The sequence below is a fragment of the Pelophylax lessonae genome (genome assembly GCF_965119305.1).
Source record: "Pelophylax lessonae genome assembly, chromosome: 2".
NCBI lineage: Eukaryota > Metazoa > Chordata > Amphibia > Anura > Ranidae > Pelophylax > Pelophylax lessonae.
In genome coordinates this window covers 744,625,457-744,652,265 of record NC_138769.1, presented here as the reverse complement: position 1 = coordinate 744,652,265, position 26,809 = coordinate 744,625,457, and the positions used below count along the sequence as shown (strand labels likewise).

The following is a 26,809-nucleotide window of genomic DNA, read 5'->3' as shown; positions in this document are numbered from 1 at the left end:
CCTCCCCCGCACTGTGTTTGTGCTCAGCATGGCCCTGGGTTGTTTTTGGGGGAGGGGCCTCCTATGAGGAAGTTGGCTCACAATGTGATTGGAGTCTTCCCAGATCCTTAGTGTAGACAAAGAACGACCCTCACACCTCTCAGCCAGGACAAGAAGCCTCCATCTTCCATCGGGGACACGGAGGAGAGACAGAGAAGATCCTCACACAGGTCAGAGCAGAATCAGCTTCATGTCTACAGTCTGCACATTGCAGGCCTAGGACCCCCCACAAGGTGGAATGACACTTTAAGGGGAACTTTCCCCTGATTGTGGACACTTGTGAGCAGGAGGAAGAGAAGCCGAGAGTTGGGAGAGATTTCCCCCTTCATGTCCGGTCACCGTGCTGGGAAGAGTCAGAAGTCACCCAACCATAGAAGAGTCATCAGAGGAGCTCCACATCAACCTCCAGAACAGGACACCATCAGCCAGGTATTCATCTCCTTATTCACCCCACTTACCCCCTGTTCACTGACTTCTCCCCATCCACCCCGTTTTCCCCCACCGCCCCCCTGTCCACCACTCTGTCCCCTCACTGTCCCATTGCCTACCCTTATTTTCTCCCACTGCTCCCCTATCCACCCCACCACTGAGCACAAGTGTCTCCTGTCTCCCAACTGAGTAACTCTGTTCTCCCTTTTTCCTACTAATCACTAATGCCCAACATTTCCCCTCAGTGATCACCAATTTATTTTTCATTAACTGATAACAATAGCAGGCTTCCCTCCCCCACACTGACCATGGATAATGGGCACTCTCACGCCCCCCCCCCCCACACACACACACACACACACACACTTTCCTGTCCCCCTGTCCCGTGTGTGGTGTGGGGGTGTACATGGATAGTGGGAAGAGGGTGTAACAGAAGGATTCTAGCTTGTAGGGTAGATGGAGGAACCCCAGAAGTGTGTGCTGATTACTAGACTGCTCCCCAACCGTTAGATTGGCCACACATTATACAATTTTCCTGTTCAATCTCCTGTAGATAACCTTTACCTATGTGGTGTAAGGGCCGGCCTGACTGCATACAAACTGAAAGTGTTTGACAAAAGGGGGGCTGAGATTGAAAAAGCCCGTAGTGTAAGTGCCCCTGGGGTGGCAGCTCAGGGGTGCCTTAATTTCTCACTGGTGAGGGGCAGCTCGCTGTGAGTTTTTTCGGCACCTTGGTCACTGCACTATGCACACCTTTTTCACACCTGCCTCTTGGGACAGGCCTTTTGGCTTGCACCAGAGGAATTTTTTATTCCGGCTGGAAGGCCTGCCTTGGTCCCTCACATGGCACCATCGCACTTTCCCCACTTCCCCACTTCTTTGTTTGTTTGTCCTTTTCTTTGGAGTTTGTCACTGCACTGTCACCTTTTTTCTTTATTTGCACAGACTGGAGTGTGTGGGTCCTCGGGCCCAGCCTTAAGTCTTGGGAGGGGGTGGATATGGCCTTTTGGCTTAGTTCGCCCTCTCCCATGGGGTCTCCCTTCGGGGGAGCCCTACTTAGTACTCGGTGGGGGCTGTTTCGGCAGTCCCCCTGAAGAACGGGGTCGGTCTGGTTTCGGCCAGACAGACCATGAGTACCTTATGTCCCTGTCAGGAGTCTTGCGCCCCGGGGGATTGAGGTTTCGGGTCCTACCTCTTTGGAGGGAAGACCATACGTTGTCGCACACCCTGTGCTTTTTTGTGTTCTCACTTTGTGTGTGTGCACTTTTTTATGCACCGGGTGGAGTCTTTTGAGTGTGTTGCACACGCTACGGGCTTAAAAAGAAAAAAAGAAGCCTCCATCTTCCATCGGGGACACGGAGGAGAGACAGAGAAGATCCTCACACAGGTCAGAGCAGAATCAGCTTCATGTCTACAGTCTGCACATTGCAGGCCTAGGACCCCCCACAAGGTGGAATGACACTTTAAGGGGAACTTTCCCCTGATTGTGGACACTTGTGAGCAGGAGGAAGAGAAGCCGAGAGTTGGGAGAGATTTCCCCCTTCATGTCCGGTCACCGTGCTGGGAAGAGTCAGAAGTCACATTCCACGACTCTTGAGCCGACACTGCACAGCTTCCATCAGAGATGCCCAACAGAAGTCAAAGGAGCCAAGAGGGACAATCCATAAAGAGACCCCAACACTAAAAGACTCATCAGAGGAGCTCCACATCAACCTCCAGAAAAGGACCGCATCAGCCAGGTAATCATCTCCCAATTCACCCCACTGTCCCCTTTGTCCCCCCGTCCACCCCTCTGTCCTTCCACTTCTCTGTCCCCCTGTCTACCCCTCTGTCCCATCACTGCCCCTCTGTCCTCCCCCACTGCTTCCCTGTTACCCTCCCTGTGTCTGGCACTAGTTCACTCCGAGTAGGTCTCTCCCCATTGTCTGGATGTGGTGGGGACGGTCAGGGTTCACCTCTTGGCCAATGCCTTTTTTTACAGATTAATTCCATGTTTGTTATTCCAGAATGTCCTAAAAAGAGGTTTTCACTCTTTCAGATCCACTTCAGTAATCCCCCGCTCCATCGCGGTTCAGTTTTTGCGGTCCCGGTAATTCGCGTTTTTTTTTTGTAATGTTATTTTACTATATAAATCATTAAAAATGAAATATTTTTGTGTTTTCCATAGCTCTTGCTATGTCTCTTAGTATCTTTTATGTGTTTAAATGAGTTTCTATTGTTTTAAAAGTGTGTTTAAAGACCTTAAAATGCTTCTACACGTACAGTGACAGTAAAATAAACATGCCTACAATGCATTTTAATAGGGTTTTCCTATTTCGCGGAATTTCACTTTTCGCGGCTGGGTCCGGAACGTAACCCACACAATGGAGGGGGGTTTACTGTATTACTAAGAGAATATGATTGGTTCTAAGTGGATTAAAATAATTGTTCTGCAGGTCTATGAGTTGTGTGATAAAGTGCCTCATTTTCCTATTACAGCCCACTCTACTAGAGTAGTGATCACTTCTTGGGCTTTTCATCATCAGGTTTCTATGTCTCAGATCTGTAAGGCCCGGTCTTCCTTTAACATTCTCTAAGTTTTACAAGGTTAATGTATCAGCCATATTGTCTATTCTGTCCACCCACCTGTAAAACTTCTGCTGCAGCCAGAACTCATTTATTTAGTTCTACTTCTACTGCAGCTAAATAGCAGCTAAATAACAGCTTCCAGTTTGGTGGATGGGATGCTGGCAGCCATCACCATCCTAGCAATCAAGGATGCTGTGTAGACTGGCCCCCTGCATCCTAGCAACCAATTAGGTCATTGGTTGCTGGGGTGAAGGCGGCTGCAAAGCAAATGCTTGCATCAGAGCAACCAATAACACTTCACTATACAGAGTCACTGGGTTCTAGGACACAGGTGACCAGGAGTATGTGATTTAGGGATGAAGTAGTGAAATTTGGTCAGTTTGGTGAAATAACTTCACCTGGGAACCCCTTACTTCATTTTAAGCTGGTGGCTTGGGAAATGTAATTTGTAGCGAGATTCTGTCTGGTGATGGTCTGCATGTTTTTCTTTGGCTCTACATTGCTGGATGCCATGAATAATTATTATTTTTGTGTTTTTGCTGTTGTTTTGACTTTGTAATTGTGTTGTGTTGAGTTTTTGTTTTAGATGGCTAACCAGGCATATTATGTACCCCCCACTCATTCATGCAGAGGGAGCAGGATACCTGGGGCCCCCCATTTTAAAGGGAACTTCCAGATTTCCCCAACAGACCCTCACAACCAATGGGCACAAGTTGTGGAGAAGAGACCTTGTCCCTACCAACATGGGGACATGGTGCCTTCCAGGGTGCCCTTCTCATGTGGAGGGCAAATAGCCTGGTATGGTCCAGTGCAGATTCCACATCCAAGTGTCCCTTCACCAATTCAGTTGGACATCCACTCATCAGCTCAAGTGTTTATTGATGAGACGTTTATTAATGAGATCTACAGCCAGGTCAGGTGACAATGTATTCCTGCATGATGCCTGAATAAAGATGGAGTCGGTCAGCATGTCACACCCTTTACATATCCCATCACTTCCTTACCAATTCATACAAAGATATCACACCCCCATTCCTTCTGAAATGGGAAGAGATTTGGGTCATACATTCACCCAGACAGAAAGATCTCATATCCTATTCTTTACTCACAAATCCTCCTTTCCCAGCAGTGTCCAGGAGTCCGGATATAACATTCTGACCAGATGGTATACAGTCCCCACTCTTTTACTCAAACATTTCCCCACAACCTCTCCTACCTGTTAGAGGTGAAATAATGCCAGGAGAACTCTATTACATATATTCTGGGAATGTCCATGGTTACGCCATTTTTGGAGAGAAATCCAAAGACTTACCAAACATCTAACCAGAATATCCCTGGGGAGGGCTTTCAGCTTTTCTTCTACACATGACCCCCCTTTCTAAGACCTGAAATAAAAAAATCTCTGCTCATTCCCCTTATAGGTGTGGTCAGATCTTCTATCCCACTGAAATGGAGATCCATGGATCCCCTACAGTGTGTCTGTGGATTTCCAGGGTTAATGATATTAAGAAAAGAAAGATCTCCCCCATATTCCTGAAGTACAAGGAAGATAATTTAGGAATAATTAGCTTTGAAAATTGAGAGAATTGATTTTGAAGATTCACCTCCTATTGATATCAGTGGGGTTTGCATTTAGGAGTTGTAAAGTCAGAAGTTTTTTTTTATCTTAATGCATTCTATGCATTAAGATAAAAAGCCTTCTGTGTGTAGCAGCCCCCCCCCCCCAGCACCCCCTAATACTTACCTGAGCCCCATCTCTGTCCAGCGATGTCCAGGAGTCCCTCAGCCATCTGGGAGTCTCCCTTCTGATTGGCTGAGACACAGCCCCGGCTCCATTGGCTCTTGCAGCTGTCAATCAAAGTCAATTAGCCAATCAGCAGAGAAAGGGGGCAGGGAAGAACTGCAGCTCTGTGTCTGAATGGACACATGGAGCTGCAGCTCAGCTCACATGCCCCCATAGCAAGCTGCTTGCTGTGAGGGCACTCAACAGGAGGGAGGATCAAGGAGCAGCAACAAGGGACCCGAGAAGAAGAGGATCTGGGCTGCCCTGTGCAAAGCCAACTGCACAGAGGAGAGAAGTATAACATGTTTGTTATTTGTTTATTTTTAATGAGACTTTACAATCACTTTAAGTCAGAATGTTTGGGATTTTTACTTCCAAATAGTTTTTATTGAAGTATTTTCAACATACAATGCACAATGGCATGAAGTATAATAACATATCAGATAATGTGAGTAGTAGTAAAAATTGTCTTGGGACAGACAGTGTACAACAATAAAGCTGATGTTACTACAGCCCTGTGGCTTAGAACAGATGAAAAGTAAAATCTGACGAAAAATAATAACTTGTACAATATAGTATTATAAAAAAAAAACAAAGACTAAGTCAAGTATATTTAAATGGTAACCTGGTTGCATTAGTCTAAAACATAGTCTTGTCCTTATTCAAATATGGTAAAAGCCGAATATTGTAGTGAGAGCACCATAAAAAAAATTGCTTTCCAAAAACTTTAAGGTTTGGGCAGGCCCAAAGCATGTGAGTTAAGGTTCCAACTTTGCTGCAACCACGCCAGCACTTATTAGAGCCATGTGATATAAATTTGGCTATGATATATGGGGTAAAATACCATCTGAGATGTCATTTTTGCACAATTTCCCAGTATGTTGCTGACCTTGTGAAGCATTGGTTATACAGTAAAGCCTTTTTCCATTGATCCTCCATGAAAGTTGAGGAAAGGTCTAATTCCCACCTTTGCCAGAGGAGAGGTTTGAAATGTGTGTGTCTTTTTTGTTGCAGTAGGTTGTAAAAGAGAGATATCCCTTCTGTGTTGCTAAGTTGGTTGTTCCAAAAGGATGAAGCTTTATGAGGAACTTTAGTAGGAATTAAAGTGTGAATTTTAAGAATCAATGCTATTCTGGTACGGACATATTCTTCTGTAGATGGTAATGAGTTCTTCTGAGAGAGTCTAGAGAATGAGATAATGTTTCCATTTCTTAGCAGATTGGCCACTAAATGGATTCCTTTATGTTCCTAAATGGTGAAGGGTAGATCTGATTTATGTACTTTCAAAGATCTTAGGGACGTAGGGATATCGCCATACTTAATGTTGGAGTGTTAGTGGAACAGAACCTTTTCCAGGTATCTAATACTATTTGTATAGTAGGATGTGAATATTTGTTATGATAATGAGGAAGCTTGAAGTTTGGAATACAGAGACTTATGGGATAATCAGTCCCTTTCTAGTGAGGTTAGTGTTTTAATGGAGATATTTGGAACCAGAACTTAATTTGATCAAGGATACATGCTCTATGATAGTCCTGCAACATAAGAAAGCCACCAACTTTTTTGTGCTTCAGTAAAATAGCTTGGGAGAATCTTGGTTTCTTATCTGCCCAAATAAATTTGTTAAGTTGTGCCTGCATAGTTTTAAAGAATGAGGTCGTTATTGGGATTGGTAGTGCTCTGAAATATTATAGGATTTTCAGTGGTATGAGCATTTTGTAGGCTGCTAATTTTAAAAGGATTTAAGCCAATTCAGCTCTTTTTGGATTGAGGAGATTAGAGAGATGTCATTTATTTTGTATAGATTATGACTTGGGCTGACTAAGTGAATATCTAGGCATTGTATGGATTTGTTGGTCCATGGATACGGAATTTGTGAGCTCAGGTATCATTTGGTGTTTTCATCTACAGCTATCGCCAGTATGTTGGAATTAGAAGCATTGATTTTATAGTATGAAATCTTGTTAACCACTTGCCGCCCACCCTATAGCAGAATGACATCGGCAAAGTGGTTGCACTATCCTGACTGGCCATCATATGACGTCCAGCAGGATAGACTGCTCTGCGCGCCAGATCGATGGTGCAGTGTGTCAGTCTGACTTACCGCATCTCCGATCCCCGTAAAGAGCCTAATAATGTAGGCTTTTTACCATGTGACCAGCTGTGTCCAATCACAGCTGATTACATTGTAAATAGGAAGTGCCTGACAGGCTCGAGTAGAGGAGAGCCGATCTGTAGCTCTCCTGACAGGGGGAGGGGGGTCTGTGCTGGTAATCTGAATATCAGTGCAGACCCTTGGGGGGGTGCCACTAGAGCCACCAGGGATTGCCCACCCATGGCCACCAGGGATGTCAATCAGGGCTCAGGGACCCTTTCAGTGCTCTCCCTATCAGAGCTGCCCATGATTGCCATCAATCAGTGCCGCCCACCAGTGCCCATCATTGCAATCTATCAGTGCCTCCCACCAGTGCCCATTATTGCCCACCAGTGCCACCTATCAGTGCCCATCAGTGTCGCCTATCAGTCCCCATCAGTGCCACCTATAAGTGCTGACCATCAGTGCCACCTATCAGTGCTCACCAATGCTACATATCAGTGCTACCTATCAGTGCCAAATATCAGTGCCCATCAGTGCTGCATACCAGTGTCCATTAGTGCTGCCTATTAGTGCAACCCCATCAGTGCCCCCTCATCAGTGCCTGTCAGTGTGGCCTCGTCAGTGCTCATCAGCACAGGAAAAAATGTATCTATTAACAAAATTTTATAACATAAACAAAAAAACTTTTTTTTTTTTTTTTCAAAATTTTCGGTCTATTTTTATTTGTTTAGCAAAAAAGAAAAAAACCTTGCGGTGATCAAATACTACCAAAAGAAAGCTCTATTTGTGGGAAAAAAAATGACATAAATTTGGTTGAGGTACGCGCAATTGTCATTCAAAATGCAACAGCGCTAAAAGCTGAAAATTGGCCTGGGCAGGAAGGGGGTAAAAGTGCCCGGTATAGAAGTGGTTAAATTGTGTTAGTATGTTATGTACTGCTAGAAGGGACTTACTTGGGTTTAGGAGAGAGAGGATCACATCATCCACAAATAGGGTGATAGAGTGAGAGTTGTGTAGAGGAAATACCTGAAATATCTGGGTGGGATCCTTTTTTTCTGCTAGAGGCTCCATTAACAATGCAAATATCAGCGGTAATAATGGGCATCCTTGACTCGTTCCATTGATGATGCTGAAGCTATCTGAGAACATACCTTCCATAAATACAAAGGCAGTGGGGTTGGTGTAAATAGCAAGTATAGCTGAACACATTTCTCCTGAAATACTGAATTTGTAGCACTTGTTTCATGTACCCCCAGTGAATTCTATCAAAGACCTTCTCTGTGTCCAGGGACCGGAGCAGAGAAGGAACCTTAGAAGTTTCTGCTAGATGTAAAAGATTGCTGATTCTGTGTGGCATCGGGTGCCTGTTGACCTGGGATAAAACCTACTTGGTCTTGTTTCACCAAAGTGAATAAGAGACGGGAAAGCCTATTTGCAATAATTTTAGCATAATTTTTAGGTTTCACGTTTAACAGTGAAATAGGTCTAAAATTGTGTGGTGTATCTGGGGTCTTGCCAGGTTTAGGTAACGTTATGTAGTAGATAACATTTCTGAGGGAAATGAAGCTTTGAAGTCAGCAGCTTAGTAGACCTTTGCTAGATGAGGGTTCAAAATAGTATGGAAAGCTTCAGAGGAGAACCCATCGGGCCCGGGGATTTGTTGTGTGGGAGTGATAACATAATGTTCTGTAATTATTTTTCAGATATCGGTGTGTTAAGACTCGATGATTGTTCCTTGTCTAGTGTGGGTAAAGAGATGGAGTCTAAAGAACTTTGAATTGAGGCAAAAGGTTGGTTGAGGTACATCTATATTCTCTTTTAAGGTATATAAGCTACCTTAGTAGTCTCGGAAAGCGTTGGCAATCTCTTTTGGGTTGATCAATTTACTGCCAGACGTGGGATGATGTAAATAAGGTATTGTTTGATTGATAGCTTTTATTTATACTTGATTTGCCATTAGCTTGCCTGCTTTATCTCCAAGACAGTAAAAATGTGATTTCCACCTTCGCATAGTGTTATTGTGTTGAGATATGAGGAGAAGACAAAGTTCCTGTCAAGCTGCGAGCTAACTGTATGGTTGGGAGATTTTTTATTTGTTTTTTCCAGATCCCCAATTTTAGATAATAGGTCATTGAGTTTCTGACTTTGTTGCTTCTTGATTTATACCACTAAGTTTTATAAGTATCCCTCTCATGTATGCTTTGAGAGCGTTAATGTGAAATAATTCTTGTAATGTTTCTGAAACGTTTGTTTTGTGGTCTGGATGTTCAAATAAAGACATCATTTTTCCACCTGTTCGCCCTGCATCCATGCAGGATCCCTCCACATTAATCGATATTGGGGTGTGGTCAGACCATGTAATAGTATGTATAGATGACAAACTAATATTTTGCAAGAGAAATTTGTAGACTAAAAAAGGTAAATTCTCGAATATGTTTGATGCACACCTGAGAAATAGGAGTAGTCCCTTTCCATTGAGTGTTGACATCTCCACATATAATGAAGGTTTATTGATGACATAAAATGTGAGAGGTTTGCTCTGTTATGGCGATTGTGAGAAGAATCAGAGACATCCAACTGATTGTTGGGAATGACATTGAAATGGCCACACAGAACAACATACCCCTGCTTCAAGCCGTGTGCCAGTTTCCATACTTTCTTTACGAAAGCTATTTGTTTCCCATTTGGTAAATATACATTCCTTATAGTATACATAACATTGATAATTTCACAGATAAGTATGATATATCTACCGTTAGCATTCATTTCTGTGTGGATAGGCTTAAAAGAAACCTTGTCTTTATTAACCACATAACGACCGCCCACCGCAGATATACTGCGGCAGGCAGCCGCTGCTGGGCAAAGTGACGTAGGGGTACGTCACTCGCTCAGCCGCCTGTAGGGGGCGAGAATGCGCCTCCGGGGGCGCGCTCCCACCCCCGCTCATTCACAGGCATCCCCGCGCGAGTGATCGGCGGATCTGATGTCCACCGGTCACTTGCGATCTCCCGCAGGAGAGGGAGAAGGACGGACGGCTGATGTAAACACAGCTGTCTGTCATTCTCCCTGATGTAAGTGCAGAGACTATACGATCCTGCTATGTAGGATTGTATGTCTCTGTGGTTACTTCACAAGCCACGCCCCCCACAGTTAAAATCACACCCCTAGGGACACAGTTAACCCCTTGATCACCAATAAAGTTAACCCCTTCCCGCCAGTGTCATTTTGACAGTAACAGTGCATATTTATAGCACTGATTACTGTAGTAATGGCACTGGTACTCCCAAAAGTGTCAAAAATGTCAGTCAGGGGTCCGATCTGTCTGCCGCAATGTCGCAGTCCCGCAAAAAAAATCGCAGATCGCCGCCATTACTAGTAAAAAAAAAAAAAAAGACATAAATCTTTTCCGTAGTTAGTAAACACAATAACTTTTGCGCAAACCAATCAAAATATTGATTATTATGATTTTTTTTTACCAAACATATGTAGCAGAAAACTAATTGGCCTAAAATGTTAAAAAATTTGATTTTTACATTTTTTTTGGAGGATTTCATATAAAATAAATTTGAAAAATATTGTTATTTTTTCAAAATTGTCGCTCTTTTTTTGTTCATAGCGCAAAAAATAAAAATCGCACAGGTGATCAAATACCACCAAAAGAAAGCTCTATTTGTGAGAAAAAAAAGGACGTCAATTTTGTTTGGGTACAGCATCGCGCGACTGCGCAATTATCCGTTAAAATCACGCAGTTCCAAATTGCAAAATAGGGCCTGGTCTTTGAGCAGCCAAATCTTCCGGGGCTTAAGTGGTTAAGGATAGCAACCCCTCTCTTCTTTTGTGAGCGTTGGAGCAGTACATTTTGGGGAATCGGGGATGTTGTAGCTTCGGTGGATTTTTAGAGGAGAAATACGTTTCTTGAAGACACAGCGGATCGCACTGCAGAAGGCGTGTCTCCTTTCATATCATGCTTCTTTTAGCAGGGCTGTTGAACCCTCTTACATTGAAGAAGGCAATTCTGAACCCCATATTGTGTTGAACTAAGAACCGCCAATGACGAGAAACCCTTCAGGTTTTAGTGTCGTGAATAAGGTTTTGGGGTATAATCTGTGTGACTGTTAATTTGAGGAGGTCAGTCAGTATGCCTGTAATGGGTAGTAAAGAGGATGTCTTTAAGGCCCCTTTCACACAGGCGGACCGTTCAGATCTGCCTGTTTGTTTTTCAGGCAAATCTGAATAGATGCCCCATGCATCTCTATGGGGCATCGGATGTCAGTGGAGACAAGTCCGCTGACGTCCGATCCAATCCGATCCATCAAATCTGGATGGAAACCCTATTTTCTATCCATCCAGCGGATTGGATTGGATGAGAACGGACAGCCGGTCCGATCTCATCCGATTCCCCCATAGAGAACAGCGGAGACTTGATAGCTCTATCTCCGCACACAGCGCGGAGACTGAGCTGCCATCTGCCTGCTCAGAGGGGGATCGGCGGATCAATCCCCCGCTGAGAAAAACGGAGTCCGCCGACGGACTCCCCTGTGTGAAAGGGGCCTAAGGAGCACACTGGTCTTAAATTGATAGTGATGTCAGAAATATAGTTTCCTGAAATGCTAGAACATTTATTTAGGCTTAAAGAAATGTTTGAGAAACACCAGTAAAAATGAACAAAAATAATTCCTGGTGCAGAACAGTAAAAAGAGATGATTCTAGTAGAATCTGAGGGGAGAATTTTCCCACTAATGTGAAAGGGGAGGAAAAACAAAACTGTGGTGAGTTCCATGAGCTTACCAGAGCTGTGATTAAGAGGTAGGATAATAATGTGGCCTCGGTCTTCAACCATCCGCTGCACTGTGCCAATTAGGTGGTTGTGGTTGGGATGAAGAAGTTGCTGTCGAAGGGCCTTCATCTGATTCCAGCAGTTCCAATCTTTGTGGATGCCTTCTTCTACCGAAGCGATGGTGACAATTTTTCCATCTTTGGTAATTTGGAGTTTGGCTGGATATGTCCACCGGTACATAATCTGATGGTTCCTTAAAGTTTTAGTAATGGTAGCCATATTTCTTCTTTGCATTGTGTATGCAAATAGATCTGGAAGGAATGAAAGGCCCTGAGTGCATGGAGGCATGTTATCTAGGTTTCTTTTGTGCATAAGGAATTTTTCCCTAGTTTGATAGAAGTGGATGTGGAACAATTGTAACCCTTGGTAAGTGGTCCGGGAGATGTCTTGGCTTGGGTAGTCTGTGGATCCTGTCAATAACCAATTCTGTAACAGGAATGTCAAGGAGTACTTATTTTAGGATGGTTTGGAAGTGATCATGAAGGCCTGGTGTTTTGACCGTTACTGGTAGTCCACAGATTTTAATATGGTTTCTTCTTGATCGATCTTCCAAATCTGCCATTTTGTCCTTAATGCATTGTAATTCATCCTCCAAGACACTGTGGGCATCTATTATTTTGTTAACTGTTTCAGCGAATTCCCCCATTTATTTTCAATATGGGTGACTCTGCCCTTGACTTCTTCCATTTCAGATTTAAAATGAATTGTGAGGGATAAAATATCTGCATGGATTGTGCTGCGCAGTGAAACAAGCAAGGTTGTATTTAAAACTGGCTGGTCTTGTCTTTGGTGGAAAACTCCAAGATGGAGTCCTGGAGTTCCCTTGTATCATTAAGAGAAGCTTCCAGGCCTCCCATATCTCCTTCAGCTGTGTAGTGCTGGTAATTTTGTTGTTTTGCTGTTACTGGGCTGGAGGAGGATGAAGAGGACTGGGAGTGGAAGTTGTTCTCTGTATGTGGCCGGGGCTGAAAAGCGTTGGGAGCTATCCCTGTGTCCCTGTGCTTTAATATGTGGTTCCTCTGCATGCTCACCAGCGCCATCTTGGCTGTGCTGACAGCAGGGCTGCTGGGAAAAGTCCATCATTCACCCGAGTTTTCCAGTGTCCTTTCATTTTTTGGAAATGCTGCCTGAAGGTGCCTGACGGTCTGGGCATTGAAACCACCATGTTCCGAGACCCAGGGTCTGTAGAAATAGTTCCGGTTTACTGCTGAGGAACAGAGCTCTGCTGCAAAGCAGCCATACTCCTCAGGTGCTGGCCACACCCCCAATTTTTGGATTTTTAGAAGCATTTTCCAAATGCATCTGCAAATTGAACCAAATTACATTTGCCTGACAATATTCTGCACGTTTCTTTGAATTAGAACAAAGAATGAGATTCTCCTGCTGGAAATTGTAATAAACGGTCAATTTTACCAGACAATGGGAATAATATAGTGTCCTCAATAAAAAAATACAAACATTTAAACATGTATAATATTGTACTTATTGTTTCTATTTATTAGATACATTTATTCATGAATTTAAAAAAGAAAGAAACTTCATTTAACCCTTTTTATTGAATTCTGACTTTTATTTTTTTTACAGGTGGATTTATGAACCATGTTTTTGGTCATGTTGGTCTTCAACAATACAACTAAGTCATATTGGAAATGAGGCATATGGGTGTCTTAAGTGACTGAAAGCTTTTGATGCAGTTCATTGGAGGATTCACACTGGACACACATCATATCAGTGTTCTAAATGTTGTAAAAGTATTGGTTCCTCTTCAACATTGATCCAGCCTCAGAGGACAAGAAGAGAGAAGTCATTTCAGTGTTCTGGAAGTGACAATGTATTTACAGTAAAGTCCAACTCATGTATTCGTAAGAGAAGTCATTTCAGTAGCTACTTTTTGTCTGGATTGTGGCAACGGTTTTACAATGAATACAAAAATTATCACAAACCATAATGCTTGCAATAGGGAGAAGCGTTTTCAATGTTATGAATGTGATAAAGCTTTTACAGTGAGGCAACGGCTTATCGTACATGAAAGGATTCACACTGGAGAGAAGCCGTATGAGTGTTCAGAATGTGACAAAGCTTTTACTCAGAAGTCAGATCTTATAGCGCATCAGAGGATTCACACTGGAGAGAAGCCATATCAGTGTTCTGAGTGTAACAAAGCTTTTAGGCGGAAGTCAGATTTTATCATACACCAGAGGATTCACACCGGGGAGATGCCATATCAGTGTTCTGAATGTGGTAAAGCTTTTATAAAAAAGACAAAGCTTACCAAACATCAGATGGTTCACACTGGGGAGAAGCCATATCAATGTTCTGAATGTGACAAAAGTTTTACAGAGAAGGCAAAGCTCATCATACACAAGGTGGTTCGCACTAAAGAGAAACCGCATCAGTGTTCTGAATGTGACAAAGCTTTTACCCAGAGGTCAGATCTTAAAGCACACCAGAGGGTCCACACTGGTGAGAAGCCATATAAATGTTCTGAATGTGACAATGCTTTTAGGCGGAAGTCAGGTTTTATCAGACACCAGAAGATTCACACTGGAGAGAAGCCACATCAGTGTTTTGAATGTGGCAAAGCTTTTACACAGAAGACAAAGCTCATCAGACACCAGATGGTTCACACTGGAGAGAAGCCATATCAATGTTCTGAGTGTGACAAAGGTTTTACAGAGAATGCAAAGCTTATCATACACCAGATGGTTCACACTGGAGAGAAGCCATATCAGTGTCCTGAATGTGACAAAGCTTTTACCCTGAAGTCAGATATTATAGCACACAAGTGGGTCCACACTGGAGAGAAGCCATATAAATGTTCCGAATGTGTAAAAGCCTTTAGGCAGAAGTCAGATTTTATCAAGCACCAGAGGATTCACACTGGAGAGAAGCCATATCAGTGTCCTGAATGTGGCAAAACTTTTACAGTGAGGGCAAATCTCATCAGACACCAGATGGTTCACACTGGAGAGAAGCCATATCAGTGTTTTGAATGTGGCAAAGCTTTCACACAGAAGACAAAGCTTATCAGACACCAGATGGTTCACACTGGAGAGAAGCCATATCAATGTTCTGAATGTGACAAAGCTTTTACAGAGAAGGCAAAGCTTATCAGACACCAGATGGTTCACACTGGAAAGAAGGCATTTCATGCTCTGAATGTGACAAAGCTTCCACAGTTAATGCCGGGCTAATCTATCACTAGAGGATTCACAAGTTTCAGCTACAGAGAAGGGGGAATATTAAAGGAGCTGCAGATGTCCTATTAGTTTCACAGCCCCAATGTCATCCCACAAGCTAGGGAAGAAGTAAAAATAAAATGCTACTTTAAAAAAATGTGAGCAAACTGGAATGTAATGGATGGATGCTTTGAGTTTAGTGCTTATGTCCATCACACACACACATGGAGACATTTTTTTAGAAAAGCATCAATGACTGAACTGATTTCCTCATGATTCTCATCTTTATCCTTTTTTATGCAGCTTTGACTGAACATGTAATAACTGGGCTGTGTTCTCATGTGTTTTCTTCATTGCCAAAATCTGAGCTAATCCATGACCAACACTGCTTCAGTACCAGAGACCAAGATGGGGCCCAATGGCATCTTGCCAAGCCTCTGAAGCATAATTGGGAGAGCCCATTCCCGGTTCTTCTAACTTTTGATAGATCATCAGCTAGGCTTGAGGGCACCAGCTAAGCAAACCTTCTCCAAAGTTCCCATTTCATATTACACCTCTCCTTCCATGATCAACACCTCCTTTCCACATTTCATCTTCTCTCATGGATGGCAGCATTGCAGGCAGGTCTGTGGCCAGGACACAAGCCAGGGAGAAGTCTCTGTTTGGTGAAAAGGCAACTTCCTAAGCTGCCATAGGCCTTCTGACCCTGAGTTGCTGCTGTTTATGGGATGCATTCCACAGAACCACTTAAGTTCATTGGCCACTTGTGTTCCATTTGGCTCTGCTGAAAGTCTCAGGGATTCCACCGGGTGAAGAGTGGATTGTTATCTTTTTCCTCTTTCCAAATATCACTCATCTCCATAGACTATTCACACATTACAACTACAAGAGATCTGAGCTTACCAAGTTCTAAGCGTGTGGACACATTTCTACAAATTCTGGGGACTTAAATTCATCCAATAGGGGTTCACTTTAACCACTTGCCGACCGCCGCACGACTATCTACGTCGGCGGTCAGCCCCTCACAGGCAAAGTGACGTAGGTCTACGTCACTAGCTTGTGAGGGTCTAGGGAGCGAGCGCGCGCCCCCGGAGGCGCGCTCCCGCTCCCGAGTGGTCACGGACCCCCCCGCGCATGTGACCGGCGGACCCGATGTCCGCCGGCCACTCTGCGATCGGCGGGGGAGAGGGAGAAAGTCAGGCAGCTTGTGTAAACAAGCTGCCTGTCATTCTCCTCGCTGTATGAGAGCTGATCATCTGGATCTACTATGTAGATCCGTTGATCACTCTGCATACAGCTGAAGCCCCAGCCAATCACAGTTAGAATCACGCCCCTAGGGACACACACAGCCCCTCCCTCTCAAATAAAGTTAACCCCTTCACTACCAGTGTATTTTTACAGTAACAGTGCATATGTATAGCACTGATTACTGTAGAAATGTCACTGGTAACCCCAAAAGTGTCAAAAATGTCAGTCAAGGGTCCGATCTGTCCGCCGCAATGTCGCAGTACCGCAAAAAAAATCGCTGATCGTCGCCATTACGCGTTAAAAAAAAAAACAACAAAAATGACAAAAATCTTTCCCTTAATTAGTAAACACAATAACTTTTGCGCAAACCAATCAAAATACGCTTTTTGCGATTTTTTTTACCAAACATAGGTAGCATAAAACAAATTGGCCGAAAATTTTAAAAAATTTTGATTTTTACATTTTTTTTTGGGGGAATTTCATATAAAAAAAAGGGAAAAATATTGCTATTTTTGCAAAATGGACGCTCTTTTTTTGTTTATAGCGCGTGATCAAAAAATCGCACAGGTGATCAAATACCGCCAAAAGAAAGCTCTGTTTGTGGGAAAAAAAGGACGCCAAATTCGTTTAGGTACAGCGTCGCACGACCGCGCAATTCTCCGTTAAAGTCACGCAGTGCCGAATCGCAAAATACCCCCTGGTCGGAATGGGGGTAAAATCTTCCGGGGCTTAAGTGGTTAATGATTCAGAATGGATAGGTCTCTTTTTAAGGTAAAGCTCACAATGAGCAATTCTAGTCTCTGGAAACATTAGGACATTGGGACTACCACGGGCAAAAACAATAATTACATAAATGGTGCAATCTGTCATTAGCATCGCGCTGTTTGTTTTTCTGAGTCTCCCCTTGTAACAATTTATTACCTGTTCACAAGCCCAATAGATCTGCTTTTATCTACTTCCTCGTACTTCATACATATGGTGGTTTGAACCGTAAAAAAACCTGTTGCTGCGTTAGCTGAAGTTGGGCTTTACTTGTCCTGTACAGGGTGACAACGCTGCTGTGTAATCTTACTGCAGAATGATGGGGGTTGTCACCCTGTTACAGAAGGTGGGAAAATAACAGATCTACAGACAGGATAACAGGTGATAAAACGATGTTGCAGAGGGAACTCTGGGAATGATAATGACAGATTGCATTACACATTAAGTTAGCAGACTTCCTGCTGTTGGTCTTATGTATGAATTGTGTTCTGATATTTACTGTCCTGCTGTAAAAGGTGTAAATGATTGCCCGCATGTTTCCTGTAGTAGAAGGGACTACAAACTCATATTAGGATACATTTTGCAATTACATTGAGAAACCATTAAATGTTACTGGCCTGTGATTGGCTCTCCTATTGTTAGTAATGTAAGTCCCCCTTGTCGGTGTCATTAATGGAATTTAGGAAACTATGTGAAATGTTTCTCCCAAATCCAAAAAGTTGAACCCCGTGGGTAGGTACCCATGTTTAATCCACATTGCTCCAATAGATTCCTAGTCCATCCAGATAACATTTGTTTCTTAATACAAACATTAATAAAGTAAGGCGCTGTAGGACTAATAATGATTATGTGATGAAAATATATATGTGTAGAATATATCACATTTAATTTCACCGTTTATTTGCATGTTTGTAGTAGTTGTGTCCATTACATGTGGATTTGATTATTTAGAATCTATCTTTGTCACACGATTTTGATATAACCGTTGAGTTGGATTATATTATATTCTACACATATATATTTTCATCACATAATCATTATTACCCCTACAGCACCTTACTTTATACATTTTTGCATAAAGCAGTTGGTGATTATTTTTGTTGGGTTGGCGCCTTCAATAGGTTATATAACATTTTCTTCTTGTTGAAAAGGAGCCCCCTAAAATGTTTTCCCTTAAATTCCACCCATAGCTGTACTTTAGGTTATGTTGCTCCTCCCATATCTGTAAGGGAAAGCCTCAATTTCTCCCAATACTCCCCTGGCCTTCCAGTGAGAAGAAACATTTTCTCTGGAGTGGAAATGTTTTATGCAGTGATCCCTTCATAGACGGGATGGGGAATCTAAGTAATCTAAGATAAGTAAGATGAACCCGTGTACTGGAGTCATGGATCAGATAACCAATGAGACCATTGATGTTCTAGCAGAGCTGACAGCAGAAGTGTCTCCATCACCTAAGGTGGTGTCACAGAACTGCATGGCTGCTGACTATCTCTCGGAAGCACAAGGTGGAGTCTACAATCTGGTGTCACATAGAGAGTGTTGTACATTTATTTTATATCATGAGGATCTCAGAAGGAGATATCTACACAAGGTAAAGGAGATCCAACAGGCACCTGGGTGGGAGGAAGTGGGATCCATTGTCTTGGATGGGTTTAGTTGGAACTTGGTTGAGTAATATGGGGGGTTTGCTTCCTAAGCCATTAGTTGTTACTAAAGTTTTGATAATAATTTTTATACATTGCTGTTGTTTTTTCTTTCACTGCCAAAGTTATTTTTTTTTTTCATGCATGTGGTTAAATTCAAATTTTTAGGCGTGAAGCTTATTTAAAACTCCCAATCTTCTTTTCTATTTTCTGAAAGCAGAGACCACAGAGAATAAAATGTTGTTAGTTTTAATTTTTTATGTCTGAGAATATTAGCACAACTTTTTTTATCAAATGCACATTTTTGGTAAAAAAAAGAAGCACTGCAGATAATTTTAGTGCACACAAACACAATTTATTACCCAATTTCTTTAGTGAAATATAAAATATGAGGTTTGTGTCTTGTATATAGATACCAAACATGTCAAGCTCTAAAAATTGGATGGACTTGTGAAATGGTGACAAACTTCAGTACCAAAAATGTCCCATAGGTGACGCTCTAAAATCCTTTACAGATCATCAGTTTAAATAGTTATCCATGAATGATGTCCCTAGAGTTATTCCTCTCACTCTGGTGTGTGCAGCGATATGTAAGATGTGTCGTGTGATTGTTGTTTTCCTACTGTACATAACCGCACCCAACACTGGTGTTTCGTATCTGTACACAGGAACTGGGGGGGGGGGGGGGGTGGGTGTACATTTTTTTTTTTTTGTGTGTGTTTTTTTATTTACAGTGTGATACTTTAAGTTTGTTTTAACTTTTCCCTCAACTTCATTTCTATCACATAGGGGGTTGATAGCCCCTCATGTGATAGCATATTGTTGGTCACAGGTCCTCTTTAAAGAGACGTTAGACCCCTAATGTCACCTCTGTACCCCAAAAAAGATGGTCAAGCACAGATTTGAGTGAAAGGGTTACACTAATGTACATCTGCCAGATCTGTATCTGAGGAGACCATAAAAGCAGCATTAGAAAGAAATGTGAGCATGGCTTCAGTCAGGCGATGGTCCTGGTGGTCATGGTCTTGTTCTCCTTCAGGTCCTCTAACCTTGTAGATGGTGACATGGACTTGTTGTGTGGGAATGAGCAGGAGGGGCTCGGGGTTATCTTCTACCCAATGAGCTTGTTATGGATAAAAGATGAAAGTGTCTTCTGGGAATTTACAGGGATTTGGATGTTTAGAGTGTTACATAAGTGGGCGGGCCGGTATTAATGAGGGGGTGTGTCATATGGTAATCAGTTTCTTAGCATAGATGATATAAATGGTAGAAATATATCCTTGAAATGTAAACAATCTATCTCTTTTCTTCTGTTGGTAAAGTGTCACATATATATGATTAATAAAGTTGGATTATATTTTCACCACACAATACTGTGGTCTGGGTTCTTCTACAACACATCCACCCAAAAATGTAATCTTCCAGTTATAGGAGTCTGGTGGAATGGGTGACAAGTTGATTGTATCTCTTAGGTCCCTTGTACATGGGGGGTCCAGCCCCTGTGTGTGCAATGCTGGCGGTATAATACACCTGGTAGGCACAGGTACAGCGTCCACCCCCCCTGCCTGCAGCCTGTCAAAGTCTACACTACAGCTGGACTGGGCTAAATGCTGCACCACGTTTACCTCGTGTTTAGGGCACTCGGCGTTCAGGGAGAAATGCCCGTCATCCTGATCAGACAAAGCATAAAGCAGATGTAGGCAGGTGCAGTCTTCTTCCTCCACTGTAGGTGGCGCCCAACCAGAGTGGGATCACAGCCTGGAGAGGAAGTCAGGGGAAACGTGGTCTCTCTGTGGGTTCCTGGACTCAGTGTGTAATAAAGGGTCCACTTGAGTCCTGGAGCCATTTTTTTATGTTTTTTATTTTTTTGTTTACATGTTTTAAAAATCATTTTATATCCTGAAGATTACTTAAAACCCCGAATATATTATATATCTATTGACAGCAGACACCCTAGAGAATAAAATGTTGGTAGTTCTAATTTATTTATGTTACATGATATTAGAGCAATGGTTTATAAAAGGCAAAATTTAAGTAAAAAAATACATTAAAGTTATTTCTTGGCACATAAATGCAATTTAATCTCTTTAGCGTCAGAAGCCCCCCCCCCCCCCCCCCTCCTTCATGACCAGGGCATTTTTTACTATTCTGCACTGCACTACTTTAACTGCCAATTGCACGGTCATGCAGCGCTGTACCTAAATTAACTTTACATCATTTTATTCACAAAAACTAAGATATTATTTGGTGATATTTGCTAACTACTGGGGCTTCTATTTTTTATTATATAAATGATACATTTGGAAAAAAAAAAAAAAAACATTTTATAATTTCTATTATAAAAAAAATATCCAATAAAATCTAATTTTTTCATAAATTTAAGAAATATATATATATTTTTACCAAAGACATGTAGCAGAATACAATACAGTCTACAAACTATGGGATATATACTGGAATTTACACAGCTTTTACTTTCTGACTGCCTATCACATTTCTTGAAGTACTAAAATGCCACGGCAGTACATAAACCCCCAAAATGACCCCTTTTTGGAATGTAGACGCCCCAGAGGTATTTTCTGAGAGGCATGGTGAGTGCATGGAAGATTTTATTTATTGCAAAAAGGTTTTTGAATATGACAAAAAAATAGTTTTTCTTTTTTGTACACAAAGTTGTCACTTTAATGAGATATTTCTCACACAAGCCATGGATATATGTGGCATTACACCCCAAAACACATTCTGCTACTTCTCCTGAGTATGGGGATCCCACATGTGAGAGACTTTTTGGCAGTCTAGCCACATACAGGTCCCCAAAATCCAATGACCACCTTCAGGCTTCCAAAGGGCGTATTTCTCTTCCTCACTACCTATCACAGTTTCTGAGGTCCTGAAATGCCAGGATAGAACAAACCCCTCCAAATCACCCCCTTTTGGAAAGTAGACACCCCAAAGTATTGGATAAGAGGCATGGGGAGTATTTTGCAGATCTCAATTTTGTCACAAGGTTATGAAAAATTAAAAAATAAAATAAAAATTCAATGCGGCGGCCTGCCTGTGTGATATAGCGGCAGCAGCTGCTGCTCTCCCTGTCAGGCTTCAACAGTCCAGCACTGTGCAGAGGGATCATCCCATCCAAAGAGGGATCTCCATCCAGGTGGATGATAAACACTGACATGTGGTTTGGATGAGTCTTTAAGTATCTGATTTTGTGAGTACATAAACGCATGTACATGGGAGTAAACACAACGCAATGTGACTCTGGGGACAAAACACAAGTTTGTCTCCTTTGATCCCCTGTCCTTCCCAATGCTAAAAAATGCACTGGGAACGCATGTAAACGCACATGTGGAAATTCATGAGAAACGTGCAGTTCCTGGTGTGACCGGACCCTTACAGGGAAAACTTTTATTTGGGGGTACCAAAAAAATAACCGCGCTAAACACACTGTAAAGGAAAATAAATTTATGTGCTAAATGAAGCATACACAACTGAAATAAAACTAAAAGGTCAAAGCAGCAGTTGAAGTGGGAACACACCAATTAAAGAATATAAAATAGGAGCCGCGCTAATTTGAGACATGCAAAATAAAAGCATGTGATTGAATGAGACAATCAAATAGTGAATCATATAATACAAAGTTTGTGCTTGAATGAAGCAATCAAAAATAAATATTAATAATAAATCAATTGATGTACATCCAAATGATATGTAAATAAAGAATACAGTCCAAAAGATTGTGCAAAGTGTAGAAACAGGAATTCCTTCACCGTGATGGACAGCTCTTCAATCTATGAGAACTTAAGGACCACGCTATGCGCTTACCACAAATCAGATGTACACAAGCCCAATAGTATATGAAGATACTCAGTTGAGGGTCCTCAGTTGAAGTCCCACGTGACGAAACGCGTCAGGACGCTCGTACGTCGTTACCCAGGAGACCGGTTGTGTGACCAAGCTTGTCAGCGTGAGTTCCCGGAACGAGCGCAGAGCCGGAGGTTGCCGTTCTCTCGGTGAAGGAGATACTGTCAGCTTACGGCCGGCGAGCAATGGTACACGCGGTCCTATTATTTATATGCCTGTACAAGTTTTACCAAATGTAAGCAGATTGAGTGAAGGGAAGTAAGGGGATTGATTGTGCTTAATAAAGTCATATCAGTATTACACTATCCTCTGTTCCTTGTTTGCTTTCATTGGGATTGGTGAGCTGAGCCTTGGAACCTGACCCTGATTAGAAGCAGGAGGACAATGGAGGTGTGGAAGTTTGCAGACGACCGCTATCCGGGGGCAAGGGCTCATGCAGCTGATGCATACAGGCTGTTATCAGTGTGAGATGTGGTGAGTGTCCATTGCTAAGGGGAGCACGAAAAGGTGTGGTGAAGGCTGCTGATTTCAAGCTAAGAAACACGGGTGTTTTTTTAGCCAGGAGCATTTCAACCTTAAAGTTATTTCCTTGCTTAAAGATTGGACACCATCGTTTCACCTCTTGAGGTGAAAGAGACAGTTTTGGATTATGAACCTTCATTGTATTGTCATAGGAGGATTAAGCGCTGCTGAGTGTGTTACACATTAGACTGTTACCAGTATGGTGATCTGATTTGGACACATTTTTTTCATGAAGTGATCTGTTCACAGTGGCTGCTATTGCATGTTTGCACATCATAATTTGAGTATACAATATTTTGACCATCTATTGATTTATTTATATATATTTATATAAGAGCGCCGGGCGGGTGCATGTAGTTTTTTCTTCAGACACCTTTTTTAAAGTATATGAAGATAGCCAAGACAGAGATTCGTTCATCGCAGTGCTTCCCATCCGTGATGAAAAGTGAGGGTCACACTATGCGCTTACCACAACTGAGATGAAAAAGAGCCCAACTCAATGCATGGAAGGTAAGCTTCTGACCAATCCAATGGAAATGGGACAATCCCTCCAACTGATGCAGCCTAGCAGGAGCGCCAATCAAATGCAGGGCTAAGGCACGAACCGTCCGGATCAACCTTTTGTTATTCTGAAGACATCCCTGTTTGTTCCTCTGTTCTCCTGTGCTGAGGGGCTGACGGTTGGTGACAATGTGATCAGATATGTTTTATTTCACCATTACTTTTCTTTTATATCAGTGTTTTCACTTCAGTACATGAAATAATCTGATATCTGAGGGAAATCTGAGAGCGATATGAAGACTTGGTGGCGTTATATTGTATGTTCATATGTCTGTGTGTACATCAGACCGAAAAGAGGGACAGAGAAATATGGAGTCCTACAAGGGAGAGTGATGGGAGATATGATAAAATACAATCTCATTACCTCCTCCACTGATACTTCCAGCAACGTCTCCTCTATAATTCCTCTCACATAGAGCTTCCTGTCTGTATCTCACTTCACACCCTGTCTGTACCTCACTTCACTTCCTGTCTGTACCTCACTTCACTTCCTTTCTATATCATACCTCACTTCCTGTCTGTAACTCACTTCCTGTCTGTACTCTACATCACTTCCTGTCTTCCAGAGAGATTTCCTGTATCTGTATAAGTGAGATCGCCACCTTTTGGAGCTCAGAAGATCTGCAGCTACAAGAAGAATCACAGGAAACTAAAACCAAACTGTGTACAATTAAAGCAAGATTTATTAATTTCTTGACCTCTGGAAGGTTTTACCCCCTTCATGTCCAGGGCTTGTTTTATAATTCAGCACTGTGCTACTTTAACCAGTTCAGTACCGGGAACTTTTACCTCCTTCCTGCCCAGGCTAGATTTCAGCTTTCAGAGCTGTCACACTTTGAATGACAATTACGTGGTCTAATGGGTCTACTGTACCCATTAGAAATTTTATAATTTTTTTCACACAAACAGAGCGTTGTTTTGATGATATTTAATCACCACTGGGTTTTTTATTGTTTGCTAAATAAATGAAAAACTACAGAAAATTTTGGAAAAAAAAAAAGTTTTTCTTTTCTGTTACTATTATAACATTTTGTAAATTAATAATCTTCCTTCAGAAATTTAGGCCAAAATGTATTCTGCTAATTTTTTTATGAAAATAACCCAAATCAGTGTATATTATTTAGTCTGTAGGAAAGTTATTGAGTCTACAAAGTACTGTATGAGTAACTACTGAAAATCAATCAATCCTGATGTACTGACGGCTGATCTCATTTCTTCTGGCCTGAAAATGCCAGGATGGTACAAATACCCCTCCCCCCAAAATTATCCCTTTTGGAAAGTAGAAAGTCCAATGTATTTAGTAAGAGGCATGGCAAGTTTTTTGAAGTTGTAATTTTTTGTCACAATTTTTGGGAAAATTAAAAAAAACATTTATTTTTTAACATATTGTCATCAGTGCTCTACGGCATTATCATATAATGGCTGTGATGGTGATCAGGGACACTGACTGGTGACAGTATGTAAAAAAATATATATTTATTAATAATCAGTTTTTATTACTTTTTTCAAATTTTTTGTTTTTTTTTTGTTTTACAAATTATGATTGTTTATACCAGTAAATTTTACTAATATGATCAACCATTTTTACTGAATGAAACTGATTAATTTGGTCTGTTTTGTTAAGATTAGCTGTGATTGGTCACTTTAATCACATGGTACAGATGGGCTGTGATTGGTTCTGTCTGTACCATGTGATCAGTGTGACCAATCACAGCTAGCTACACAATTGTACACAATGGATGGCATGAAAGAAAGCCATCCATTGTTTACAAATGTCACGTGATCTGCTGTGATTGGTCACAGTGATCACATGGTACAGGCAGTGAGCTGGTGCACTGATCAGTCATTGATGGATGCAGCAGAGAACACGGACATATGATGAATCGGGTCTTTGGACCAATATGACCGCAATTCATTATTTTTTGCAATGCCCATGTTAAGGGTTAGGCCCAAAAAGTCTTACATTCAGAGAAAATCCCAATAAATGTATATTAATTGGTTTGTGTGAAAGTTGTATTGTCTACATATGATGGTGTATATACTGGAATTTACGCAGCTTTACTTTCTGGTGGCCTATCACATTTCTTGAGGCAGTAAAATGTAAAGACAGTACAAACATCCCCCCAAAGGGCCCCTTTTTGGAAGGTATTTGCTGAGAGACATGTGGAATCCATGGTAAATTTCATTTTTTGCCAATAAGTGGTTGGAAAAAGAAAAATCTATTTTTTTTTTATTTTTTTTTACACAAAGTTGTCATTTTATTGAGATATTTCTCACACATGCAATGGGTATATGTGGAATTACACCCCAAAACACATTTTGCTACTTCTCCTGAGTATGGGGATCCCACATGTGAGAGACCTTTTGGCAGCCTAGCCACATACAGGTCCCAAAAATCCAATGACCACCTTCAGTCTTTCAAGACACATGACAAGGTTTCCTGACTACCTATCACATTTTCGGAGGCTCCTAAATGCTAGGTCCAGAAAACATCCCCTAAATGATCCCTTTTTGGAAAGTATACACCCCACAGTATTTGCTGAGAGACATGTTGAATCCATGGAAGATTTTATTTTTTGGCAGCCTAGCCACATAGAGGTCCCCAAAATGCAATGACCACCTTCGGGCTTTCAAGGCAAATTGAGTTTCCTGACTACCTATCACATTTTCGGAGGCTCCTAAATGCTAAGTCCATAAAACATCCCCTAAATTACCCCTTTTTGGAATGTATACACCCCACAGTATTTGATGAGAGGCATGTTGAGTCCATGGAAGATCTTATTTTTGCTACAATTGTATTGTCATTGAAGTGCATGAAACACATTATTTTCTCCTATCTTTGCCTGGCCATTGCAGCAGAGAACACGGGGATATGATGAATCGGGTCTGTGCAGGGCCGACGCTACCTATAGGCAAGGTAGGCACTGGCCTAGAGCGCCACATCGGTGTGCCGCTGCAGTGTTAAGCAAGCGAGCCGCCCCTATTGCTGCCAGTGTTTTGCCCTGTCTTCTTGCCCGCAACTACTCCTCTTCCCCTTCCTCAGCCTTTGCAGTGATGTCCAGGGCTCGGTGCTTTCTGTCTCTGCTCTGGGGGCACTCTGCGGGTTCAGAGCGCCCTCCCGCCGGGACAACACTGTCAACATCCGTCTGCTGGAAACATACTGCATCCCCAGCCCAGCCTGCCTTTAGTATCTGTGTCTTCAAATAACTGTGGAGCCCTAGCAGTAGTGAGAACAGGAGAGGAAGAGAGCCGGGACAAAACCCCTCCTCCCTTCTC

General features: G+C 42.1%; 1 protein-coding gene across 1 annotated transcript in view; it reads left to right on the top strand.

Moving 5' to 3' along the window:
• Positions 1–26,809, top strand: part of LOC309545764 (uncharacterized protein) — a gene marked incomplete at its 5' end in the record, with an annotated part of 733,676 nt that overhangs the window by 571,097 nt on the left and 135,770 nt on the right. The window contains one exon of the mRNA XM_082245118.1: positions 13,953–14,879. Within this exon, the coding sequence (XP_082101244.1) occupies positions 13,953–14,879 (927 nt within the window). The remainder of the gene's footprint in view (positions 1–13,952; positions 14,880–26,809) is intronic.